The 22,980-nt window shown below is 41.5% G+C and overlaps 1 protein-coding gene across 1 annotated transcript in view; it reads right to left on the bottom strand.

Annotated features, from left to right (window-relative positions):
* Nucleotides 1-246: 246 nt before the first annotated feature.
* Nucleotides 247-22,980, bottom strand: part of ABHD17C (abhydrolase domain containing 17C, depalmitoylase) — a 60,170-nt gene continuing 37,436 nt past the window's right edge. The window contains exons 2-3 of the mRNA XM_009250098.4: nucleotides 6,187-6,366; nucleotides 247-1,723 (exon numbers count right to left, since the gene is read on the bottom strand). Of these exons, the coding sequence (XP_009248373.2) occupies nucleotides 1,504-1,723; nucleotides 6,187-6,366 (400 nt within the window). The 3' untranslated portion in view covers nucleotides 247-1,503. The remainder of the gene's footprint in view (nucleotides 1,724-6,186; nucleotides 6,367-22,980) is intronic.

The raw sequence follows: 22,980 nt of genomic DNA, 5'->3' as shown, positions 1-22,980 counted from the left end.
TCATAGCCAGAATCCACTGCATCCTCTATTTAGATATCATCTGCACTTTACTGCTATATGCTTTATATCTTGGCTTCTTCCAAAAGTAATCCAAGGCCTTTTATAGAACAAAACCATATACCTTGAGAAAGATGGTGCAGTTTGAAAGCCTCAAGGTTTCTTCTTGCATTAAGACAAAAAGTTGTTTTCTTATTCACTATTTTCTTTGATGGAGAGATGAAGAAAAAAACTGCACAAGCCCACACATTCTGATCCATGCATCCTTTATTCCATTACCAACCACTGTGCTGCATCCAAGCAACAGTACACAAACTGGCAATCAACCGCAGTCCAGTTGTACAACGATCTGAGGTTTACAGTACATTTAAGGCTTTTAAATTTGGAAAAAAAAAAAAATTAAAACCAAAGAACCCCCAAATCCAAACCCCTAACCAATACAAGTAGTATAGCAATGTTAAGCATCTCCTATTTCTGATGCTTATTTGGCGCAACTTCCAGTGTCAAAACCCAAATAATTCCTAAACTAAAAAGATTAGTTTAGTGAAATTTTAATTACATAAATTCTTCAAAGCATAAACTTGGAATTTTTGTCTTGGAAATGTTATAAAATTTTTAATAGCAAAACATAGGAATAAAAACATATTAACAAAATGTATTCAATCATTTACATTACAAACAAGGAATTTGCAGTTCATTGTTGTAGCCTGACAAAAGAAATCATATCTACCATTAAGAATCTATGCACAATGTGATTGCAAATATGTACAGTACTTTAAAAAAGCCTATGAGGAGGACTTTACAGAAGGAAAGTCGGCTAGGCTCTTTGTTAAACCAACCAGACAATCAAAATATTAAAACTCTGTTGGCTAGTAATAAATTTACACTTAAAAAAACCCCTAGTTTCTTTTTGTTTAAGAATATTCCAGTTATATTTATATGGTTACAGTTGATGAAGCTGTACATGATAGTTCCAGTAAATCACCCTTCAGTTCATTTGTCCGGGGAAAGATCAGCATGTTAACAAAAAATAATAAAGGAATTTTCACCACACTAGCTCTCCAGTTACACTATCACAGCTTCACAAATGGATTGAACCCATGGATCCAGTGGCAGAAAGAGAGCTGCTTGTCAAATACTGAGAACATTGGTGGAGACAGGGGCAAGTCCTGCATGAATGTCAGAAATGATGGGTAAGGTTGAGAAACAGATGCGAGGCTACTTTATACAGCACTAGAAAATTGTCCCTACATTCAGCTCTCATTCCCATTCCTGCAAGGTAATGAAGCTGGGAATCACGACTGTTCAGTTTAACATGTTGTGTGAATTAGCAGAACCACCTCTAGATACAAAAGACTGAGATTTCATCAGCTCTTTGATTAGAACACCCTAAAGGTTGGGCACTTCTTCATGGTTATCAAGCCTTTACAGCTACCCAGTTAAAGCATGTGCAAAACAGAGGACTCTTCTGTTCACAGTAAATGAGGTAAGATCAAGTTGTTGTCTTCAGGAATTAGGAAGTTCGTGAGATATGAACTGTTTTAGTCTTTCTAGGTATTGTGCATAAAGCTCTATGTCATTATGCCCAGCCCCTTCAACCCAGAGGGGCTCCACGGCTCGGGGACAGCGCTCGTACATCGCTAGGCCATGGGAGAAGTCGATGACCTCATCCTCTGTACCGTGAATGACCAACACAGGAGAGGTGACTTTAGATATCTTGTCAATGCTGCAAAACAGAAAGGGGGGAGGCAGAAAGAGGACTCCATTAGTTATGCTCACAGATAATACACATCACATTTAATGATAAGTTAATAAATCTCCACAGGCAAGGAAATAACACTGTGGGGTTTTTTTGTTTCTTTTTTTTGTTTTTTTTAATTGAGGACTTTATCTTTTAAAGCAGTTTTAGGTTCACAGCATAATTGAGAGGAAGGTACAGAGATTTCCCAGATACCTCCTTGTACCCACACATGCATAGTCTCCCCGATTATCAATATCCCCTACCACAGCAGTACATTTGATGAACCTACATTAACATATCATAACAGTTTGGCTTTTTCTTGCTTTATTTTTTTCTGGTAATTTAGTTTTTTTTCTTAAATCAACTTTGCATTTTAGAATAATTTTGAATTTGCAGGAAAAGTGTAAAGATAATACAGTGTATACAAAAATCAGCCGGGCATGGTGGCACATGCCTGTAATCTCAGCTACTCAGAAGACTGAGGCAGGAGAACTGCTTGAACTGGGAGCGGGAGGTTGCAGTGAGCTAAGATCGTGCCACTGCACTCCAGCCTGGGCAACAGAGTGAGACTGTCTCCAAAAAAAAAGAAAAGAAAAGAAAAGAAAAAGATAATACAGTGCCCCGACATACTCCTAATCCATTTCCTGTAAGGTTAACATTGTACATTACCGTGATACATCTGTCAAAACTAAAACACCAATGTTGGTGCATTACTATGAACTAAACTCCAGACTTTATTTGGATTTCACTAGTTTTTCCACTAATGTCCTTCTTCTGTTCCAGGATCCAAACAAGAATACCGCACTGCATTTGGCTGTTGTGTTTGTTAAAGTATTTTATTAAAGACAGACCTCTTCAGAGCATCAGACTGGCAAACTAGCAACTACTATTTTTTATATATTATTTTTATATTATTTTTAGATTTTTTTATATTTATATATTATTTTATACATTATTTTTCAAGAGAATTTAAAAAAGGGCCAGAACTTAACATATCAAATGAATGTTTATTTGGAAAGCTGGACACTTAATCTGCTGCCACTCAAGTCTTCAGAATTCTGAAAGCTACCATCAGAATTGACTCAAAGATACATACACACCCCATTTCATAAAAGCAAGTGCCTTGTTTTAAAAAATAAAAACTGTACTATTTAGCTTGAAAACTTAATGTAATGCCTAGATTTTATTCCAAAAGACTTCTCTACAAAAATCAAATCACTCTCAAAGGATGAATATTTGAGGATCTTTAAAACAATATGCTTCAGGCTCTGAAAGCATATCCAAAAGAGGAATCCAAAAGACTTTAAGCATTGGTTGAGATGGGTGTGTAGGCGACTTCTCTGATCAGGATAACAGTCATTTCATCCACAAATAAATCAAGAGAAATGGCTCTCTCTCCATTCTGTCCTGCCAAAGAGCCTCTTGTAGTTTACTTCTCTTTCCATATTTGATCCTAGTCGAAGTTACAAAAGGATACCCATTAGTACTATTTGTGGGAATCTTTTTGTTAAAAGTAACAGCTAACATTTTTTAAACATTTACCATAGCCGGGTGCTTTGCACTTAACACACAAAATCTCTTTTAATATTTAATGAAACACAGTGAGAGAGGAATGACCACCTCTGTTTTATCAAGGAGGAAACTGAAGCTCAGAGAGATTATTAAATAACAGGAATGAGGTCGTGGAGATAATAAAGAGCTCTAACATCAATTACACATTCCAAAGATCTACAAACAACTGTCATCTAGCCTTTATTAAAAACTCAGGAAGCCGCGGACCACTTCAAGACATCCCAGAAAGATTGCAAAACCTCATCAGCCATGTAATTTGCAAAGATCAGAGCCACTGTGGCAGTATTCAATTATGCACATTAGAAATCTTATTTGGAAACCTGCTTTCCCCCTATATTTAATTTTAAAGTGACTTCCTTTAAGAGAGTTCAACTATACTCAATTAAAAAGATATTTACTCAACAGTTACAATGGGCCTGGGACTATGCTCCACGCTGCACAGTTTAGGAGAATCTCTACTGCCTGGAGGGTGTATTTAAAGTTGACTGCCATCATCTGATCCCAAGTGTAAAAGAGGTAAAAGAAAATAAACTATAAATGAAATAATAATCTGGATTCCTTTTCCTTTTTTTAAAATTGTTTTAATATTAAAAGGAAATGTGAAAGTATCCTCCTTTAAGGAGAGGGACACAGATGATTCTGCCATTTGGCAACAATGGACATATTAAGAAGATGTTTACCAAATTCAAATTCAATTCATGATGAAAGTCAATGCAACCATTAATGGTTTGAAATCTATCATATTAATAATTTATGACATTACATATGAGGATTCGTCTCCTTTGTTGTCTCCAATCACCAGCCTTTTAAAAATTTTTTTCAAGAGACAGGGTCTTGCTCTGTTGCCCAAGCTGGAGTGCAATAGTGTAATCCTAGCTCACTGCCACCTCAAAGTCCTGGGCTCAAGGAATCTTCCCACCTCAGCCTCCTGAGGAGCTGGGACTATAGATGTGTACCACTATGGCTGGCTAACTTGTTAATTTTTTTCTGTAGTGACAGGATCTTGCTGTGGTGTTGCCCAGGTTGGTCTTGTACTCCTGGCCTCAAGTGATACTCCGGCCTTGGTCTCAAGAAGTGCCGGCATTACAGGTGTAAGCCACTGTGCCTGTCCTCCAATTACCGACCTTAATTCAATAAATTACTTAACCTCTCATTTCCTCACCTGTAAAATGAGCACAGTAATTGGACAAACATCTTTTTTTTTCTTTGGAGACAAAGTCTTGCTCTGTCACCTAGGCTGGAGTGAAGTGGTGCGATCTCAGCTCACTGCAACCTCTGCCTCCTGGGTTCAAGCAATTCTCATGCCTCAGCCTCCCCAGTAGCTGGGATTACAGGCGTGCACCACCACGCTCGTCTCATTTTTTTTTATCTTTTTTATTTTTAGTAGAGATGGGGTTTCACCATGTTACCCAGGCTGGTTTCGAACTCCTGAATTCTGGCAATCCACCCTCCTCGGCCTCCCAAAGTACTGGGATTACAGGCATGAGCAATCGTGCCCGGCTGACAAACTTCATAAGACTCTTGTAAAGATGAAGGGGGACCATGAACATGAAATGCATAGCCCGATACCTGACATACCAGATAAACTCAGATAAGATTAGTTGCTAATTTGTTGTTAATCATTTGCAGTTTGTTGGGATGGCTGTATTTTAAGGTATATGCTAATTTAAGAGCCAGGAAAAAAAAAAAAACCTATTAGTTTTGTTGCCAGGGTAACTCCCCGCATTGCTTCCCACAAACATGCTAAGTATCCGTCTTTCAGCAAACTGGCCTCTCATTACCAATTCAGCACAAATAAGGCCACATTTGAGAGGCACATTAGCCCTACTTAGCATTCCCAGCCACGCCACTAGAAATTTGCAGTGCAACTTTCCCATGAAGCTGAATCTCACTGAATCCTGGTAAAAACTGCACAAAACTGAAGTTCACCCAAGGTGTGAACAGAAGGTTCCTTTCTGTGAAAGGAGACAGTCTGTATAATAGATGTTTATGTAACCAAATGATGATCTTTTATTTTTTTTCCAGCAATAGCAGGATGAAAGCAATTAATGGGTCAATCAAAAACCCTAAAACTGTGTCTTCTTTCTGCTGAGGTTTTTCTATAAAATGGCAACATGAGCTGGGCCAGTCCTGGGGTAACAATCCTAGGCCACTTTAGCAAGGACTGTGGGAAAAGCGTAAGGGGCAAAATATTTTGTATTAAAAATACTTTCCTCATGCAGGCAGCTCTGCAGGGGTGGGATCTTCTGGTCAAAGTGGTAGAGGAGACCAGGGGGTGGCAGGTGAGTTTGTTCATTTATACCATTCCTGCGGCTATTTACCGAAGATCAAAACCTGGCTTGTCAAGTAACTCACTTTGCCTTTACTCTTCTATTTACAAAGATTAACTGAGCACGGTACCTTTTCCCTTGGCCATACTGTCCAACTGAAAAAGTAAGAGAAATTTCCAAACTGTGCTTGCTTGGAGTTTTTGAGTGTCTACACCACTAGCTGCCCCATCACACATATTGTATACAGCTCCAGATTCAACAAGAAGTGTCTCTGAATGAATGAGCGAGTGCTGAACTGTAAGTTCCTTTACGATGTATGGGTGCTGTTAAAAATCCTGTATATTAGAGCTGAATCAATTAACCCTAGGCGTCATTATACTCAAGGTCCTTACACATCATCTGGGAGATTTTCACAAGCGAGTCAGGCCTGGGAGGATAAAATCTCTGGATAGTGTGTGTCATATTTGTTCCCACATGCCCTGTGGCACCCAGCACAGGGTCTGACGTATGGCTGCATTCAATAAATATTTACACAGCTAATGGGAGCATCAGATATAAACACGGTCATTGGCTGACTTACCACTTGTTGGACAAGCATGAACTTACCTGGGGAAAGCATCAAAGCAGTATGTTTTCCTGGTATCCGGAAAAGCCACACGCAAACCAGACATCAGAGGAGAATGGAGAATTACTGCTGCGCATTCATACCTCGAGGCCAAGTCCACCGTGGGGACAGTCCCAATGCTCTGACCATAGAGGATAATGTTCTCGGGACTCACACCATACCTGGAGAAATCAGAGGTTGTATGCCATTAGCTAAGGTATGAAGAAAGAGAGAAAGGGACAGAGAAACCCGTATCTTAAACACATAAAGTTTCCACATCTACCAGCTTAAAACCACATCATCTAACTTGTACACTTTAGTTTAAGATGAATGTGAGCTTGACAAAAACAAACGTTAGGCGCCTGTTCTGGTACTAAGTGACTACGATTCTGTCTTCCACAACATTTGCAAAAAACAATAAACATGATATTATTTTTCTGGCTAATTACATATATGCTTTATAAATTTCATTTCAGTAGCTACAGAGATGGTCATCTCATTTCCTATTATTCCCCCTTTATATTTTCTTTGCTAATCATAAACACACTTCTGAAGTAAAAACAAAAGCAGGTTTGGCAAATTGCAATATTAAAAACTCGAAGCAAAGTTTTCATGATACAAAATATATTAACATTTATCAGAAAATGATTTACTGGGAGACAATTAATTTGAAGACAATTATATTTTCTTTAGTCTCTCTCAGGGTTAAACCCTTCCAAGTCTTTCAATCCATCAGTAGATTCCGATCCATTCTCTTCAAATTGTTAGCTAAGTAAAGGGCTGTGTGGAATACAGGCTTCATTTCCCAGCCTCCCTTGCAGCCTGGTGTGTGCAGAGACCTAAGTTCCAGCCAACTGCATGTCAGCAGAAGTGACATGAGCAACCTCCAGGTCCTGCTTTAAAGTGAATGGTGTGCTTTCCCCATCCCTTCCACCTTCCTGAGAGCAAGTAGATCACAGGGAGCCACCTCAGCCCATGCAGAAGGTTGTGGCACCCTAGATATGATGGCGGAACAAAACAGAAGGAACCCGGGAAAATACATGCTCTCTTATTATCCTACAAAGGATGTCCAGAATATCTAAAGAGTGCTTAGAAATGAAAAAGAAAAAGACAAATACGCGAAAGAAATGAAGGCGAATGTCTAACACACACATAGAAAGATGTGATAATTTCACTAGAACATGAAGATGCAAATTAAATCCATGAGTTACTATTTTATACCCAAACGACAGGCAAAAATGAAGAAGCCAGACAATGTTGAAAGATGGCAAGGACATGGAAAAGTGGAACGCTGTTACTTTGTAAATTAGTACAAGCACTTGGGGAAACAATTCAACATTATCTGGAAAAGTTGAAGCCAGTGAGCCCACAATTCTCCTTTTCGGAATAAATACGTATTGTAGCTTACAGGACAATATGAAATGCTTTCTGATAACAGCCTTCAGCGAAAAAAACTATCAATCCACAGCTGATGGAAATGGCAGGATTTCAGCCCAACTTCCTCCACTCCAAGCTCCATGAAACTCCATGGAAAAATGGAGGCCCTAAAGAAAGAATTCAGGGCATTGGAACGTGCGTTATGGAGAGCACCACACCTGGGCTGTGCCATGGAGACATGAATTAAACACATGGAGGTGAGAAAGACTTTCTATGGGAGACGTGCAACGCATACCCAATGCAGCAGCAGGAAAGCACCAGGCCAGCCGGCGGAGGATGTGCTAGGATAGCGTGAATTGGAAGCTAAAGGGTTACAGGCTGTCCTGGAGATGAGGGCCACTGGAGTGTCCAAGGGCGAGGTGACAATGGCAGGCAGGAGATGACAGCATGAAAAGGAAGCTGGGAGATCCGGCAGGGGACTATTAAGAATCATGCAGAAGAGAGGAAATAAAAGATTGTAACAAAAACAGCATCTGTCCTCCATTTCTAAAGTGAAGTGTCTGTGTGGCCCTGCAACTTGACACCATCCAATAAAACTGTGCCTATGGAAGAGGTCCCCAGATGCAGGTTTTGCCTGGCGTTCCCGCCTGGGGCTTCATTCCCATTGGCATAACAGGTTATTAAAAAATGGTCAGCACGGGCAGTTTTGTTGGGGAGGTTTGAGGAAACAACTGATACAGCAGCATCCTGTGCCCAAATCCACATCAGAGACCACGGATTTTCAAACACAAAGCACCCTCCACGAGGACAAAATGGGGAGAGGGGTTAGAAAGGAACACTGTTCTCATGTCTCAATGCTGAAGGTAAGCTGTCCCAGGGATCTCCCCAGCAGCAACTGCCACCAAGATCCTTCTTTCATGGACTGGGAGGGCCGTTTCAGCAGGAGTTTTTAACCTAAGGTCCAGGGAGTCTTTGGGGAGAGCATAAATAACATCAGGGGTCTCCTCCTCCCTCCACAATTTTCATCAGATTTTCAAAGTAGTCTACGACCCCAAAAAGCATATGGACCATGAGATACGGCATTACAGGGAGTCTGCAGGCACCTGGAGAGAGAGCCTCCAATTTCCACATTTGGGGATGAGTTCTTTCCACAATGACCACTCTTGCGGACAGGCAATTCATTTTGCTATCAATTATTTTTAAAAATCATAAATCAAAGGAAATATAAGAGGAGGAGAGAAGTGAAAACTGAAGGCAGTTAATGAATGACTCACAGATTAAGAGATGATTAATAGTGAATATCAAAAATAAAGTAAAAGACTTCCAGGTAAAAATGGCAACCAGACTAGCCCTCACCTTCTTTGATAAAATCTGGTCTGAGAGGATTATATAGGATAACATTATCATAGTTATGAGGAAGTGTTCATTTTACTTCTTATGACGAGTCCAACATATGTTTTCGAAATCCTGTCTTCTATATAACACGCCATGGGACTTTACAAGCTCAGAGGTTGCACTGCATAAAGGATGGAACAGGCACCGACCCAAGAGGCACAGCCCAGGAGACGAGGCAGAGGGAAGCACCCTGGCCATCAGGCAGGCAGCTCTTTCTCCTGCCAATGTCCTGGACCAGCCATCCTCAGAGATCATGACCTTCTTTAAATGCCTTCTGGAGAACCTAGAGCTATTGTGCTTGGGGATTCTCAGTTCCTAGCCTTCGGTTCTCAGCACTAGGACACACCCAGTACCAGTCTCTACAAAGCCCACCTTTGATTCCAATGGACTCACATCCTTCGTGACAACCAACTCAAAGTTTCACTGAAAAATGTCACCAGGTAAAACACAAAAAGCACTAGTCATAAAGAAAAAAAAAAAGACAGAAAGTATTACATTAAAATCAAGAACTTCCGGTCATCAGAAGATGCCCATAAGGAAGTGAAAGGACAAGCCACCAAGCGGGAAAATATATTTGCCACAGAGCCTAGATCTAGCATATACAAATAACTACTATACAAATCAATAAGACAACTGACTAAACAAGAAAAATAGAATTTTACAAAATGAGAAAAAAAAAGAGGGGAGGGAAAGACAGAAAGAGAAAAAAAGAGAAGAGTTATTCAACTTCATTAGTAAAAAGGAAAATGCAAATTAAAATAATCATGTGATAACTCTACACATTTATCAGATTGACAAAAATTCAAAAGCCTAACAATATTAAGTGTTGGCAAGGATGTATACAAGAATGCTCATTCACTGTTGATGGGGACTTATGTTGATAGAATCAGTTTAGAAAAAGTTTGGCAATATTAAGTGACATGATTTATTAGCACATACCCAGGAACCCAGCAATTCTACTCCGAGATAAATTCAACACACAAATCAGTGCTTACATATACCAGAAATATCTACTAGACTAAGTGCATGTCTACACAGTTAGAGACAGCCCTAAGGTATATCAACAGCAGAGTGGATAATGAAACTGTGGTATGGTTGTGCTGTAGCATATGTACATGGACACTAAAAGATTCATATTTTTATTTCAATAGTTCTGGGGGTACAGGTGGTTTTTGGTTACGTGGATAAGTTCTTTAGTGGTAGTTTCTGAGATCTTGGTGCACCCGTCACCACCAGTGAATCTTAAAGTCATGCTGTTAAGGCTGGGCAAGATGGCTCACGCCTGTAATCCCAGCGCTTTGGAAGGCCAAGGTGGGAAGATCACTTGAGACCAGTAGTTTGAGACCAGCCTGAGCAAAAAAGCAAGACCCCATCTCCACAAAATAAAAAAAATTAGCTGGGCAAAGTGGCGTCACCTGTAGTCCAAACTACTTGGGAGGCTGAGGTGGGAGGATCACTTGGGCCCAGGAGGTCGAGGCTGCAGTGAGCAGTGTTCGTGCCACTGTACTCTAGCCTGGGTGACCCTCTTAAAAAAAAATGCTGTTAGGGAAAAGAGGCAGATACAGCAGAACACACACTATGTGCCACCATTTACAAAAACTTAAACCTACCAAAATTAAACATCATTGTTTAGGGATATTTAATTGGGTGGTAAGCCTATAAAGAAAAGCAAGGAAGTGAATCACTAAAGTTAGGATAGTGATTACAGGCAAAAAGGGAAAGGGTCACCACTGGAGAGAAGGACGTCCTTCCTGGGCGTTGTAAATGCTGGTGATAGTCTATGTCACACCACAAGTGTTCCTTTTATAAGTCATTAAGCTGGACATCTGTGTTTTATGAACTTTTATGTATGGCAGTTATATTTCATGACAAAAAAATTCTTTAAAAGTTCACCAGATACTTCAGATATGGAGACAGCCCTCACAAAACTGTGACAACTCATGGTAGATTTTGTGCTAAAAATAAACCTCATGAGGCAACATCAGACCATTAAAAATGATGTCTCATAAAGAATTAACATGGGGAAACACTCATGTTAATTTTAACAAAAAGCAACAAAAAGGAGCTTACAAAAACAGGGCCACAATTACATTTCTAAAAAGAAACCTTTACATGGAAAAGGTACTTGAAAGCAATACATGAAAATGGTAATAACTGTTGTCTTCAGGTGGTGAGACTGAGTAGTTTTTCTTCTTTCAAATTTTCATTCCTAATTTCCTTTAGTTATTAGGCAGTGACTTGTTGGGAAAAAAGGGAAGCAGTATCACTAGTCCTTTCTGTGTGGAGTCAGTAGGCATGCTGCTAACTGCCAGCATTTTTCAAAGGGCTCGGAAAACAAGAGCGTGCTAAGTCAAATGCTCAGATTTGTTAGTACTGTGTTAAGGACTTTGTCATTGCTTTTTCCTGTCTTTACTATACTGTTGGACGACAAATGAGGAACCAAGGAGGTAGATAATTCTGTGAAAGTATCAGGATTTTTAGTAGAACAGTAAGAGGCCTCTGTTCTAACACCCGGTTTTAGCAGGTGACGACAACTCTTTTTACTGTAATACTAGGATTTTTTTTTCTATCAAAGTATTAGACTAGTGACCTCTATGCCAATGGTTCCAAAATGAGAAGTATCTGAATTACTTGGGAAATTATTATTATTATTATTTATTTATTTTTCATGTAAACTCCCTGGCTCTACACTTATTAATTCTAATTCAGTGGGTGTGTGGATTCTTCAAACTAAACACTGACTGACATTGGGCAAAAAGAGTTGGACTAGAGCCTAGGGCCCCTTTAGTTCTCAGATTAAATTACATAAAAGACAGAGGGGGAAAAAAGGGACAATGAATTCAGTTTGTGTGAAACATAGGGTCAGTTTAACATCATAGCTTTAGAAAAAAGATAACAGGATCAAGTGAAAAGTATTTTCTCAAAAACATTAACAGGTCCAAAGTCTAAAGCCTTTATTTTAGAATAAAACAGAAGTTAAACCCTACCAGCCTGGAACAAGGCAGTATTTTTGGAGCAGCCAGAAACAATATAGGCGACACAGAAGACGTATTCATGGCCGGGCACGGTGGCTCACGCCTGTAATCCTAGCACTTTCGGAGGCCGAGGAGTGCGAACTCCTTGAGGCCAGCCTGGGCAACAAAGTGAAACCTTATCTCTACTAAAAATACAAAAATTAGTTGGGCATGGTGCTGTGCGCCTAGTAGCATCCCTGCTACTAGGGAGGCTGAGGTGGGAGGATCACCTGAGCTCATGAAGTTGAGGCTGCAGTGAGCTGAGATCGCACCATTGCACTCCAGTCTGGGCGATGGGAGTGAGACCTTGTCTCCAAAAAAACAAAACAAAATAAAACAAAAAGATGTATTCATGCAGGATTTTTAGCATTTTTAATTATGATTTGCTATTTTGGGGAGTATCACAATGGGAAAAGGTTAAAAATGATTCCTGCTAGTAAGCATGACCTTTGTGGGAAAGACGCAGGGAGGACAGGAACAGCAGCAGGGCCTACACACAGCGCTTTCTATCCCTAAGGCAGCTTTTTAAAAGTAAACATTCCTGCTCCCCAAATACAAATACACAGCCGGTAGTGGGTGAGTGCAGATCTAGAGGCCTTGGGGGCACTCCTCCACAGACTACACCAGGCCAGACCATTCTCCTTCCCCTGCCCATTTGCCCCTGCTCCCTGGCATTGTTGAAGACATGTTGGTTCTTAATAAGGGTTAACCTTCCACTTGAGTGCCAGATTCTTACCCCTCCCAGAACTTGAAGAATCTCCTCCCACCCCTGTAAAATTTCAATCTTTATTCTCTCAATGCCACAGATATATCCAAGTCTCTGAATCTAAGAAAGGACCTGTTTTCATCAGCACTCTGTGCTTGAGGCCACAGCCCCATCTCTTACCTACATTTCCCCAACACCCCACCCTCCCACCCACTCAACCCTAAGCCCTCTGAAACCTGCCTTCTGCTCCTATGAAGTCTTGCAAACAGCTATCAGAAGTACCAAACTCAACCGCTTTTTCTCACTTCTCATCCAGTTCAACTTCTCCTTGGCAGTTCAGATTAAGAACGATGCCTTCCTTCTTAAAATCCATTCCTAGGCCTCTGAGACCCGGAGTCACTCTTGGTTCCTCCTCCTGCCCCTGCCACAAATGGGCCTGGCCTACCTCACTGGCTCATCTTCCCCAAGCTCTAGTCTTACTATCACACTCTTACATTTTCTCTCCTACAATCTCATTTAACCCCAGGACTTCAACTAGCAGCTCTATGCTGGCCTGATAGCTAATTTTATGTATAAACTAGATTGGGATAAGGGATGCCCAGACATCTGGTAAAACATTATTTCTGGGTGTGTCTGTGAGGGTGCTTCTGGAAGAGACTAGTGTTAAATCAGTAGACTGGGTAAAGAAAGCATCATCTAATCCATTGAGGGCCCAGATAGAACAAAAAGGTGGACAACAGGAAAATTCTCTCTCTCTTCTTGAGCTGGGACATCAATCTCCTGCCCTTGGACACTGGAACTCCTGGTTCTAAGACCTTCAGACCTCAGGACATACACTTGTATCCTTCCCCAGCCCACTCTCACCCCCCAGCAAGATTCTCAGGCCTTTGGTCTCCAAGTGGAAATGCTGCACCATCAGCTCCTCCTGGTCCTCAGGCCTTTGGACTGGGATGAATTACACATCACTGGCTTTCCTGGGTCTCCAGCTTGCAGATGGGAGATCATGGACTTGGCCTCCATAATCATGTGAGGCAACTCCCATAAAAAAACTCCTCTTATATATCTATATACAGCAGAGTCCCCCCACCAGATTCATGGTTTTGCTTTTCACGGTTTCAATTACCTGCAGTTCAACTGCAGTCTGAAAATATTACATAGAAAATTCCAGAAATAAACAATTCCTAATTCTGAGCAGTATGATGAAATCTCACATTGTCTCACTCCGTCCCACCTTGGATGTGAACCCTCCCTTTGTCCAGCATACAGAGTCTACACTACCTGCCCATTAGTCACTTAGTAGCTGGCTGGATTATCAGATCAATTGTCATAGTATTGCAGACTTGTGTTCAAGTAACCCTTATTTTACTTCATGAGGGCTCCAAAGCACAAGAGAGGCGATGCTGGCAATTCGAATATGCCAAAGAAAAGTTGCAACATGCTTCCTTTAAGTGAAAAGGAAGTTCCCAACTTAATGAGAAAAAAGACAACTGCTGCTGAAGTTGGTAAGATCTACAGTAAGAACAAATCTTCTACTTGTGAAATTACGAAGAAAAAAAAATTGTGCTAATTTTGCTGCATGTACAGGGCTTCCTTTAAGTGAATAGGATGTTCTCAACTTAATAAGAAAAAAGACAACTGCTGCCAAAGTTGGTAAGATCTACAGTAAGAACAAATCTTCTACTTGTGAAATTACGAAGAAAAAAAATTGTGCTAGTTTTGCTGCATGTACAGGGCTCAGGACTATCCTCAGTTTCAGGTATCTACTGGGGGTCTTCATCTTTTTTTAATGCATTAAATAAACAGCTGCTGGGCATCTCCCTTGAACCAGACATGAAACCAGAGGACAGAAAGATGAATGCAATATGTTTGGTGGCCTCCAGGAGCTGAGAGTCTAACTGTGGAGCCAAGACACACATATAAAAGGGGAGCACAAGCAGAAGCAAGGCTATATGTAAGGTAAGTAATTCGGACATAGATGTCATGGCAGATGAAGGAAGGGGATCAAGACCAGGCAGGGTACAAGCTATGTGGGCAACGGCAATGTCTGCTCTTGGTCAACTACTGATCTGTTTCCATGTCCACTAAACAAGTGTTTTCGTCAGATTCTCCCTGGACTTCATGAAATCTGTGGTCCTGACTTAAATGTGTAAGTAGATATTTTCTGCACACTCTTCTCCAGGGAAAAGTCATTCTCACCAGTAAGACTAAACATATTCACTTTACAACAGAGTCTCAAGGTAGAGTGTCATCATATTTTGCCAAGATGAGTCTAAGACTGTACAGCTGGCCCTTGGGTCCCACAGCAGGTTCTGACACTGAAATCTGACTGAAGAGCTCAGACTTAGGACTGGAACTGGGACAAAACGTCTTGATATTAATGAGAATGCTGAGGCGGTAGAAGAACCATCATCATGACCTGTATTCCCTCACATTTCTTCCAGGCCAGAATTCTGATCCGTATGTCTCTGTACCTGAGCACAGTCCATCATCTTCAGCCCTTGGCATTATAAACCCCAGAATCCTTTGACCTCTTGATCATCCTACTTTGGCCAACTCCCAGTCCTGGGAGTTGGCTTAGGTAAGGGGATTTGCCAGAGGGAGAAGGCAGGAAGGCAGACAGTTGATGTATTCTCCTACTACTGAAACCACAGGCCCATCCAAATGACCAATGCAGCGAGTACAGCCTAGAAAATGGAATCCATGATGTTTCTGATCAGAGTCTATCGTAAGGGCTCAAAACTCTTGGGACATGTGTTTCTTCCCTCTAAGGAACTCAAGATAAAGCTCAGAAGAAAGGATACTAACATGGTAGCAACAGGCAGTGTCCTGTTGCAAGTGGAAGACCAGCAGGGAGAAGTCACAGAAAAGTCAGTAATGAGGTCAAGTCTACCACAGGTCTGAGCAGGTGGCAAGATTAAAGCTGTTGGACATAGTATCAAGGGCTTAGTTAAGCAATAGAATCAGGAAGTCGGCTGTGTGGAAAGGGTAGGGCAAGAAAACAAAACAAATGAAAACAAACCTAGGTACTGACCGGGCAGCAGGGATTAGGAGGTCAGACGGGGAGCTAGTGCAGCCCCAAGCTCAGAACACACCAAGCATCCGCAGAATAGATGTGTGACACTGGAGGTTTAAAAAGAAAGACGAACAGGCCAAAAGGGAAAAGACTTGAGTTAGGGAGAACTCAAGACAGCAGCCCACCTGCAAATTCAAGGAAATACCCAAATGACACAGAACAATGGGGGCTGTATTGGTCCACTTTGTGTTGCTATAAAGGAATACCTGAGACTGAGTAATTTATAAAGAACAGAGGTTTACTTGGCTCATGGTTCTGCAGGCTGTACAAGCATGGGACCAGTACTTGCTCCACTTCTGGTGAGGCTTCAGGAAGCCTTTCTCATAGATGGTGAAGGGGGAAGCAGCGTGTCACATGGTGGGGGAGAGAGCAAGAGAGATGTCAGGTTCTTTTTAAGCAACCAGCTCTCATATGAACTAATATAATAGAGAGAGAACTCATTACCATGGGGAGGGCACCAAGCCATTCATGAGGGATCCACCCCCACGATCCAAACAGCTCCCAACAGACCCCATTTCCAACACTGGGGGTCACATTTCAACGTGAGATTTGGAAGGGACAAATATCTAAACCATATCAAGGGCAAAATCAGGAAGGATTCTGATTTAAAATACATATAAAACAGAAAATTCAACATGTAGGGGCAGTAGCTAAGGCATGCTTAATGGAGTTGTTGCCTGTGGAACCTGGCAGTCAGGATGAAAGAGAGCTCACAGGTAGGCTGTGAGTTCAGGGGCCAGGGGAGGCTTCTCTACCTTTGAAGGGATGAGGTGAAGAACAAAGTATTTTCTGCATCAACGAAAGGTGCTTAATAAATGTTTGCTGTTGACTACACCATGTCATTCTGAAAATGTTCTCCTCTGGTTCCCTCAATACCACATTAGCTAGATCTACCCTGCTCTTTCTGGGCATTCTTCTTCTGTTTCCTTTGGTCACTCCTCTTTCTTCTCCCACACAACAGGTTGACATCCCTCAAAGCTCAATCCTCACCCCTTTCTGGCATCTTTTATCTTCAAATTGATTTCCTTGTATTAATAGAACTTGTCCAATGCCAGCATCTGACATATAGTAGTTATATGATAAATATTTGTTAAATGAATAAATGGGTGGCTAGACTCTCTAAAAAGTTTGTTAATTTGCCACCAGTATTTCATCTGAATTCTAGCCTCCCCACCCTTCCTTTCTTTTGATGCTTCTTCCTGAGCACCCCATCACTTCACATGTAACATCTCCCAAACTTGACACTTCATATTCGTTCCCCAATCTTTCTATGAATCACCATGCCCTATATCTCATGGGCTTGGGAACTAGGATGAATTTTTCACCTTTCTCTCCCCTTTGTCTCTCACACACTTGTAGTCAGTAAGTCTCACCATTTCTATCTTTGAGATGTTTTACAGACCCATTGTTTCTCTGACACCACTTCTGTTGCTTTGTGGTGGGCTACAAATGGCAGCATCTTTTGGACAATTAATCAGGGTCTGCCTTCTGTTTGGTTTGTGAACCCGCACAATTTGCCCAATGATGAACATCTCCATCCAGGTACCCAGAGTCTGTTACCCAGAGTCTTTCTGGAAACTTTACTCTTGCTGCCTGTACATCCCTCTCCATGGTGCTCAGACTGCCCCACAGGGACCTTGGCTGCTCAAACTTCCCACCTGTTCTGTCCTATCCTGTTGGTTTCTGTGTATTGGCTTATGGTTGAGAAGGAAGCAGGTGTTATGGTTCTTGACTACTGACCTGGTGTCAATCCATCGCTGTACCCTGACTGATGCTAACACCATACACTCTGACAGCCTACCAGCTTCCATCCCAGCTTCTCCCTTTTTCCCAAGGCAGAACCTGAGAATCTCTCAGGCATAATCAATGCCCACAGCTGACTTCTTCTCTTCTCTCCCAGACTTGTTTTCCTTCCAATTCTATCTATATAAACTGCCCCACTCATGTCACTCCCTACTCCAATCCATCCTTCCCAACAGATATATCTTCCTTGAAAAAAGAAAAAAAAAACCTTTTTTTATGCTGCTTTGTTCACCAAACTCTTTAGGCAATCACTATGCTTAGGATAAAAGGCCATGTCCACAATCTAGCCCCATCCGACTATTCCAACGTTTTCTTTTCTCTCCAGGCAGCCCTTCTGCTCCTGTGGCTCAGGCTCTTCCCTCACTGGCTCATAAACACCCCCTGCCCGGAATGTTCTCCCTCCTTGTCATCACCTGGACAACTCTGGGGTCCTTCAGGTCCATTCCGGTCCTACCTCGTCCTTTCACGTTTTTTGACTCCTCCAGTCTACAGACAGAATTTTCTTTCCTGAGCCATCCAGTCAGATGCTTAATGACAGGAAGGTGGATGTGTTTAACCGCACCGTGGCATGCCCTACACTTACAATGACGATGTAAGCTCCACAAGGGTAGATAAAATTGTATCTCTCTTTGGGCAAGTTAACAATTTCCAGGCTCAGGGATCAGTGAGTTGGGGGGCACCTTTTGCTTTGAACAGAATGTGATTCTAGCCAAAAGCTGTTTTTGAACAAATTAAAATTAAATTTCAGACACAGTCATCATTCCAGTGGATATATAATCCATTCGAAGTTTACCATCATCTTGGGGATCTAGACAGGAACAGAACCTCTTGTAGCAAAAACAAAGACCTTAATAATATTTAGTAAGCATGTAAGCATTAACGTTTTTAAGCATGATGTAAGATTTTCTTAAAACAGAGCACAAGAAATTAAAGTCTCCCAATTTTTACCAGGGGGAAGCCACAGCCCTGAATCATTACTCTTTGTCACGGGCAGTGCAATGTGTGCAGTAATCCCCTTTGCAAGTTTTTGCTCTCAGCCTCTCCCAATGTCTACCATCCTTTTGCAGTCACAGGCTATGCTGAGTACAGGTTGATCAGCACAAATTTGGGTTTCCATTCCCACTCAGCATATGGGAATGGGATGTGCCCCCAAGAGCACCCTGAAACTGAGGGCTTGGCAGCCATCTCAGGAGCAAGAGAAAGCACTGAGGCAGGAAGTTCCTGCGATGGAGGCTGAAAGCGCCAAGGAGATGGTGTCTCATGGGAACGATCACTTATAAAGTTAAAATCTGTTTGTTTTTGTTTTAATGTAAGGCTTGCTTTTCCTTCTATAACCATGAACAAGCCTGGCCTCCCTGAGACACACTGCATCCTGTTTAAGTTAATGGGCCTTGACTTTGTCCTTTGTCAGGAGCTCTCCCATTTATCTTCAGAGAAGCATGCTTGGCACAGTTCCACTGACTTTGAAGTCAACATTTTAAATATTTCAGAGTTAGAATTCCTAGTGGAAATATCTTAAGACATAGAACGAAGATAAATACACAAGGTAACGTGAATGTTAACTGAAGGATGAGGTCTGAGGATACTGAGAAATCCTAATAACTTTATAAACTTTAGATAAACATTAAAAAAATAAAAAGTAAACTTTAGAGAAAAGCCTCAGAATAAAAAGACTGACTATGCAAGGGAAGCAGGTGCGTAAACAGGACCAGCCAGAAAACACAGTCGGCCACGTGGAATACTTTTGCCCTCAGGCAAACATTTTAGCCAAAACTTAACAAACATGCTTTATATTTTAATTATGAGGAAGAGGAGGAAAAAAGCATCAATCACCTAAAATGTACTTATTGTTCCTTAAAATACACCTTTGTTTTGAGGAACTGTCAAAAAAAACAAAACATGTTTGTAGATTTAGAAAATTTTTTAGCATTATACTAAGTAAAATTTCACAAACAGACTTCTATTGGTTGTTCATTCCAATGGTGAAAACAAAGAAAACACATTTTAAAGTATCCGCTGTTTTGGTGCTATTTGAATAAAAATTTAAAGGTTAGTAATGTCTGCTGTATATTTTTTCCTTTTTCCAATTTTTAACTAATTTGATTAAAAGGGACATTTATAAGCAGCTCATTATAACCCCTGGAAGTTTCTAAAACCTGGGCACAGTCCAGGTATTCTCTCAACAGTGGTTATAAAAGAAAACATACCAAATACAGCATTAAAAGTAGGCTCAGTCCCTTCAAGTAACACTGGATGTAAGGAGAGTAAATCATGTGCTCTTGAGTTACAGGTCTTTAGGGAAATAATGAAGGAAATGAGATTCAAACCAAGAAATAACACTCAAACCAAGTATAAATGTAGGCAAAATTAATATTATGGTCAAGTTCATTGAAGTACAGCAAAGAGAATGATTGAAATGGCGACCTGAGAGTCAGAAAAAGCTTCAGGTAGAAGGTGAAGCTCAAAGCCAATGTCAAAGGAGAGGAGATTTAAAAACATGAAGAAAGGCAATAGCAGCAGGGGAGGGAGAGTCTCTCGTGAACAAGGCACTGGAGCCTTCCCTGGCTGGAGCGAGGGTTTGATGTTAGGAAGCAGCAGCGGGGTAAAAACAAGGAGGAAACAGGTGTAGAAAGACTTGGGAATGTACACAAGATCCGACAAGATGGAGGTGGGTGGTGAGTGTGGCAATGGGAAGGAGGGTGACGGGTGGGAAGAAGTGCTTTGCAGAAGAGTGTTGCTCTCATCCCACATGTATGTAGCAGGTAGAGGGGCACAGGAAGAGATTCAAAGACAATTCTATAGGTAAGTGTTGAGAAAATTGGCACAAACTGGGAGGTTGGGAAGGAGATAATAGGTAGAGTTGGATTTTTGTTTGTTTCAGTAAGAAGTAAGTTTAGTTTGGGAATATACTGAGTTTCAGGGAACTCTGGAACATGCTAATAAGCAGGGCATAAAAGGTCAACCTCTCAGGGTTAATTACAAAGAAAAATCTTCCTGAAACTGGATATCTATGTCAAGAAAGACCAGTCCCTGAGCTCTCCTCATTCTTTGTCCTGCCACAGTGCAGAGGAAGACAAGTGGCTGGAAGTAGCAGCCTGGGGGATAATCTGTTCAAGCAAGGAGACAGGAGCAGAGCTAACAGCAGAGGCTCTGGAAGGCCCAGGTCCCTTGCGAGATGATGATAACATAATGCACAGAGTAACAAGGGCATTTTAGGAAAACATAACTTACAAAAGGGCTTGGTGTGGTGAAATACCTGCTAATCAATGTAGCCTTTCCTAAACCTATTCACTCATTTCAATACATATCAAGACAAGCTTTATCTAATTTTGGTAAAGCAGCATCTACCCTTAATGTATGATGCTTCATTCTATCCTAGATGTTTGAAATTCTTTTCAAATAGTGGTTCAAGGAAGGGCCCTCTGTGTCATGTTGAAATCTACCTTCCAAAGAACATAATACTTTATGACATTCAAGACTATTCTCTCCTACCATATACCCTTTCTCTATGCCAAAGCAAAAATAAACAAGACCTGACATGATGACTTCATTTTAATTTTTAAAAATTTTAAAAATTTTATCTTCCATTTTTCAGAGGAAAAGTTATAGTCCTAAAAAATGTAAAATTAAATCTCTTTGGATCTGCTACAAGTAAAATAGAATAATTTGCTTGAACTTATCTGAGTATAATTGCGCATGAAACTGTTCTAATAATAATGGAGATTCTTTTGGCATTCTCTAATTATTTAACATGTTGGAAAAGCCAGAAAATGCTGCCTTCTCTCTACAACTGCACAAATATCTGTCGAATGGTTAGAAAGCTACCTCCTCCACAGGGCATTTGAGCAGATTGCACGAGCTGGCTTATATAAAACATCTAGGCCAGGCATGGTGGCTCATCATGTAATCCCAGCACTCTGGGAGGCCGAGGCAGGAGGATCACTTGAGTCCAGGAGTTCAAGACCAGTCTGGGAAACATGGTGAATCCCTATCTCTACCAAAAATACAAAAATTAGTCCGGCATGGTGGTGCACATCTGTAGCCCCAGCTACTCGGGAGGCTGAGGTAGGAGGATGGTTTGAGTCCAGGAGGTAGAAGTTGCAATGAGCCAAGGTCACACCACTGCACTCCAACCTGGGTGACAGAGCCAGACCCTGTTTTAAAAATAAATAAATAAATAAATAAGTAAATAAATAAAATTTACTATTCCACTTCCAAGAAACCCAGCCAAAAGTTAAGGTACAGATTTCATGAATTCTCTATGTTGGCCAAAAAAAACTTTAAATATTGAATTTAATTATCAATTTGATTGCCAAGGCTGAAAAATATTTCTTAGAACTAGAAACTCAAGTGTCTAATTTCTAATTGTTTTATCTCTTTGTAGGATGAGTTCATACAAGTGCTACAGCGGAGGAGACACAGATGGTTGGTGAGTTTGCCTGCTTGACACTGACTTGCAAATGACTGTGAATCTGAGACAGCAACGCTACATTTAGTTCCTGCACTAAAACTGCTGAGATGTTTGCCAGGAAGTTCTTGGATAGTGACTTACTGGGGATAGAGAATGTGTACGACCTGCTCTGTCTTTTTGGAGCATCCCTCTGCCTCCCAGTCCTTGAACTCTAGGTGTGAACACACGTCCAGGTCTGGGCAATGAGAGTATTGAATCCTCCTGGCCAGAGTGACTTCTTAGGGGTTAAGCCTAGGACCCAAGCCTGGTCAATCCCAGCCCTCCCTAGGATGTCAGCACCCTCTTCTGCTGAGCCTGAGGCCTCCTTGAGAATTACACAAGGAAGAAAGTAAAGCTGAGAGCGAGTGAGCCTGCTTGATGCCATAGTCTGAGGCCCTGTACCCAGACATGAGAGCTTGGAGTCCTCTCTCTTAATGCTGGGCTAAAACAGGGATTCTGTAAGTAACCTGGAGTATGTGGTCATGACCATGAGGAGGTCGGGGACAAGGGAGGGAAGGTGGAGATTCGTGGAGGACGTAGAAAGAAGAGTACGCTCTGCAATCAGACATCACAAGGTCTGAACCCAGCTCTGCCTTGCACCTGTAGCACCCTCTCCACGGCCATAGAAAGGTGGAGTAAGGCTTGCCTCTGGGACTGCTGCAAGAATTAAACAGGCAATGAGTGAAACTGACAGGCTGGGGCGGGCCAGCCTTAATCCTCTCTCCTGCACTTGTAGTCCTTCACCCATCCAGGCCACTTTCCTGTTTCCATAAACAGCGAGGCCTAGGTGAAGTCAAATGCAGCCCCAGGACACCACAAGGCCACATGTGAACTGAAACCTGAATGCTGGCCCACTTATTCCATCAGCTCTGGCTCAGCACTGCCCACTCTTGCTGTTTACTCCCTTAAACGTGTTTTGCAAACATTCAAAATGGAAATGTGTTAAACAGACACTTTCCGCTGGGCAGACCCCATGAA

This window comes from Pongo abelii, chromosome 16, assembly GCF_028885655.2.
Source record: "Pongo abelii isolate AG06213 chromosome 16, NHGRI_mPonAbe1-v2.0_pri, whole genome shotgun sequence".
Lineage (NCBI taxonomy): Eukaryota > Metazoa > Chordata > Mammalia > Primates > Hominidae > Pongo > Pongo abelii.
This window is presented reverse-complemented; position numbering and strand designations above follow the sequence as displayed.